Consider the following 4,861-nt stretch of genomic DNA (forward strand, 5'->3'; position numbering starts at 1 on the left):
GACAATTAAGATAAGGTTTTATACTCTTAGCCTTGGTTTTTTTTGTTTTTGTTTTTGTTTTTTGTTCTTTATTGTTTGTTTTCCTACTGCCATTAAGTTATAGTTTGCTCTATTTGCTAGATATTTTCTCAAATAAGTAATTAAACAAACACAGGATGTCTATCTCAGATGTGCTCAAGAGATACTGCTCTCAATCTCTCTCTCTCTCTCTCTCTCTCTCTCTCTCTCTCTCTCTCTCTCTCTCTCTCTCTCTCTCTCTCTCTCTCTCTCTCTCTCTCTCTCTCTCTCTCTCTCTCTTTCCTTCCCTTTCTCTGACACCAGCCTTTCTCTCAACTCCCTTCCCAATGCCCTGAATAAACTCTATTATATACTATACCGTTGTGTGGCTGGTCTGTATGGGGAAAGGGATGCCTCAGCAGTGGCATGCAGAGGCACTTCCTTTCCACACACCATACTGTGCCGCCACCAAACATATCTTTCGTCTTTTTCTTTTTATAAAACACATTGATGCCCTGACTCAGATTTAGTAGCTCAAAGATTTCAATTGGGGAAGGATTATTTACATACTTGAAATGTCATATAAACATCCTCATACACATTAACTCTATATAAAACATTTGAACTGGTTAATGATATTATAGAAGAAATGTTCTACAGTCTTCTGTTTAGAAGTTGGAGAAGAAGAGATGCTGCAGATATGACAAGTTTAAAGTCCTGAAGCCTAAAGGACTGGGGTTCTGGTGAAAGTCTTTAACTCTTACAGATCAAAACTCAGAAGCATGGGATCCAATGATAGAAAAGACAGAGTTCTTATGAAATTTGCTAAAGGAAGGATAAGAAATGTTATTTACTCAAGGATTCTAGGAAAAGAGGGACAATATACTTTACAGGAACAACACTAATGGAGTATTATATGGTACATGGTTTTTCAATTAGCCAATGGTTAGGAAAGGAGAGGGAAAGAGGAAAATATGGAAATAACCCATTGTTGAAGTTCATGGGAGGATCTAGGCAGGTTTTGTGAAGTACGGTCAGACTGATCAATTCAAATGGAAAAAATCATAGGAACTTAGGAATTATTAGGAAGTTCATCGGGCTCAAAAAGAACTACCTAAGGAGGTTGAGAACTTCAGGGTGAAGGGACTTAAAACAAGAACTGAGTGGACACATTCTCAAATATATGTATTAAAGTAGACAACCCCTGGATAAGGACAGAAGGTGGAAGCAGATTAACATTAACATGATTATACTTACAACAAGGTTTGCTCAAGAAGAGAGGAAAAAATGTGAAACGATGCTTTCTTTTCAGTTTTCTTCTACTTCATACTTTCAGTACATCTGATGGTATCCAATCACATCTGTGAGCATCACAACCAATACAAACATCATTCTCTTTTAGAAACACTCTTATAGGCACACTCAGGAACAATATTTTACTAACACCAAGCAGCTAATCTAAGCCATGTTGACTAATGATTTGATACATGATATTTTATCTTCTAAAAGCCAGAATGCTTGCTAAAATATTTGTCCTGAACTTTCTGGTAATTCTGGTCCAGGTTGATTATCTTGGTGGATGATTGAACTTGAACAAGTCTCCATATTTCCTTTCTTTCATTCTCAAACTTAGTCCATTCCAGCATAGCTTGTTAACATAGGTCATAATACTTAGCAATGATATTAGCATATATTTTGACTGGATATCAAGTAATTTTCTATAAACCTGTTAGAAAATATCACAACTACAAAAGATTACTTCAAGAAAAGTCCAGTGCTTGCATTTGAGCCCCTGATTTCCTAAAACTATTTCATGTTGACATCACTATCACAGAGTGAAGAAACACTACAGGGCATTTAAATTACATGTCGGTAATCAGTACCTCACCTGATGAATTTCAACATCTACTTCAGAGTGTATGGCTTAACAAGTTAGAACTGGCACTGTAATGTTTGAACGAGAAATCAGCTCTGCATTATGAGAATACTTGTATTAACTGAGAGGGTTCCCAGTGTACTTATTTTGTGGCTTTTTATTCAGTGTTTATGGAAATATTTTAATTTCTGCACTTCAAAGAGCTTGGGATACTATGGGATTCAAAGCTCTCTGTTTTGGACTGCTTTGTGTTAGCTTTTTATCTTATATTTATACACCCATGCCTGACAACATTGAAGAAACCTGGAAAGTAATGGCCTTGGATGCAGTTGCTAAAACTTGTAACCTTGTGGTAAGAATAAAATAATATTTTCAGTGATTAAAATAGAAAACTTTTGAATATTTTGACAATACTATTAACATTATAATTTTGGGAGAAGTATTGTTACTTTTTAAGGAATATTGTTAACTTGATTTTTGCTTTCATTCTAAGGAAAAAAACCTGGTCATATAATTGTATTATAGTATAAATATATTAATTATTATTAACAGTATTGTTTAATATTAAATCAGGACATTTTTTCTATTATCTCCATAGCTTCTGTTGTCTGTCTCCAATTCTAAATTGCTGAAATTCTTGGGTTATCTTAGGATATACAGTGTGGATATACTTGTTATAATTTTCTTGAATACTCATAAATTTACACTTTTGATGATATATTATATATACTTTTTTGCATATGCATAGAACTCCTCTCATTCTCCACTGTCTTCTAACTGTTTCAGTTTATATGAGAGGAAAAAAAAAAAAAAGATATCCAGCGGAGTGCACAGAGAGTAAGAGCTGGAATCTGGGCCCTACGCTGCATGATTCAACTATCTTTTGTATGTACACAGTATGCTTGTTGCAGAAATGTCCTTTGACAGCTCTAACAGAGGATGAAAAATCTAAGGCTGCAGAATCAATAGCTGATCAGAAGTGATGGCGTTTCAAGGTGTCAAAGAGAGAGGAGCAGTTCTATGGTTCAGTGACCTCCAACTGATGATCACCGAGTCTCTACGTCTTTCTCCCACAGTTCTCTTTTTTAGATGTTCTGATTTCTCAATGGAAGAAAGAATACAGGAGGCATCCCATGTCAGTTATCTTTTGAGTATTTCACATGTATTTAAACCCCAGGGTCAGAACTATCCATGCTTTCATCAAGATCACAACATTATCTATTGAAATATTCCAATCTAATAAGATATTGTTACTTTCTTAGGGACACACCTTCCCAACCATTGTGAATATATCATTAATATATACACAATGTATTAGAAATTATGAGTTATTGTCCTGTATTTTTAAATAATAGTAGATGAAACAAAGTTGTATTTAAAGTTCATCCTGGAAAATTTAAAAAAACTTTGATAATTTTAACACTGGATCACAATTTAGATAATTTCTCAATTTTTATTAGGTATTTACTTCATTTACATTTTAAATGCTATACCCAAAGTCCCCTATACCCTCCCCCCCACACCCCTACCCACCCACTCCCCCTTCTTGGCCCTGGCATTCCCCTGTACTGGGGCATATAAAGTTTGCAAGACCAAGAGGCCTCTCTCCCCAATGATGGCTGACTAGAACACCTTCTGCACATATGCAGCTAGAGACACGAGCTCTGGGGGTGTGGTTAGTTCATATTGTTGTTCCACCTATAGGGTTGCAGACCCCTTCAGCTCCTTGGGTACTTTCTCTAGCTGCTCTATTGGGGGCCCTGTGTTCCATCCAATAGCTGACTGTGAGCATCCATTTCTGTATTTGCCAGGCACTGGCATAGCCTCACAAGAGACAGCTATATCAGGGTCCTTTCAGCAAAATTTGCTGGTGTATGCAATAGTGTCTGCATTTGTTGGCTGATTATGGGATGGACCCCTGGGTGGGGCAGTTTTTGGATGGTCCAAACTTTGTAACTCCTTCCATGGGAGTTTTGTTCACAATTCTAAGAAGGGGCTAAGTCTCCACATTTTGGTCTTTCTTCTTCTTGAGTTTCATGTGTTTTAAAAATTGTATCTTGGGCATTCTAGGTTTCAGGGCTAATATCCACTTATCAGTGAGTGCATATTATGTGAATTCTTTTGTGATTGGGTTACCTCACTCAGGATGATACCCTCCAGATCCATCCATTTGCTGAGGAATTTCATAAATTCATTGTNTTTAATAGCTGAGTAGTACTCCATTGTGTAAATGTACCACANTTTCTGTATCCATTCCTCCGCTGAGGGACATCTGGGTTCTTTCCAGCTTCTGGCTATTATAAACAAGGCTGCTATGAACACAGTGGAACATGTGTTCTTATTACCAGTTGGAACATCTTCTGGATATATGCCCAGGAGAGGTATTTCTGGATCCTCCGGTAGTACTATGTCCAGTTTTCTGAGGAACTGCCAGACTGATTTCCAGAGTGGTTTTACAAGCTTGCAGTCCCACCAATAATGGAGGAGTTTTCCTCGTTCTCCACAGCATCTGCTGTCACCAGAATTTTTATCTTAGCCATTCTGACTGGTGTGAGGTGGAATTTCAAGGTTGTTTTCATTTGCATTTCCCTGATGATTAAGGATGTTGAACATTTTTTGAGGTGTTTCTCAGCCATTCGATATTCCTCAGTTAAGATTTCTTTGTTTATTTCTGTGCCCCATTTTTTAATGGGGTTATTTGGTTTTCTGGAGTCCATCTTCTTGAGTTCTTTATATATAATGGATATTAGTCCCCTATCTGATATAGGATTGGTAAAGATCCTTTCCCAATCTATTGGTGACCTTTTTGTCTTATTGACAGTGTCTTTTGCCTTACAGAAGCTTTGAAATTTTATGAGGTCCCATTTGTCAGTTCTGGATCTTACAGCAGAAGCCTTTACAGTTCTATTCAAGAATTTTTCCCCTGTGCCCATATCTTCAAGGCTTTTCCCCACTTTCTCCTCTATAAGTTTCAGTGTCTCTGGTTTT

General features: G+C 37.0%; 1 protein-coding gene across 1 annotated transcript in view; it reads left to right on the top strand.

Moving 5' to 3' along the window:
* The first annotated feature begins 2,087 nt into the window (after positions 1–2,087).
* The window catches only part of LOC110320992 (arylacetamide deacetylase-like 2), a 12,734-nt gene continuing 9,960 nt past the window's right edge, over positions 2,088–4,861 (top strand). Inside the window, exon 1 of the mRNA XM_021197070.1 lies at positions 2,088–2,225. Coding sequence (XP_021052729.1) covers positions 2,088–2,225 — 138 coding nt within the window. The remainder of the gene's footprint in view (positions 2,226–4,861) is intronic.

This window comes from Mus pahari, chromosome 4, assembly GCF_900095145.1.
Source record: "Mus pahari chromosome 4, PAHARI_EIJ_v1.1, whole genome shotgun sequence".
Taxonomy (NCBI): Eukaryota; Metazoa; Chordata; class Mammalia; order Rodentia; family Muridae; genus Mus; species Mus pahari.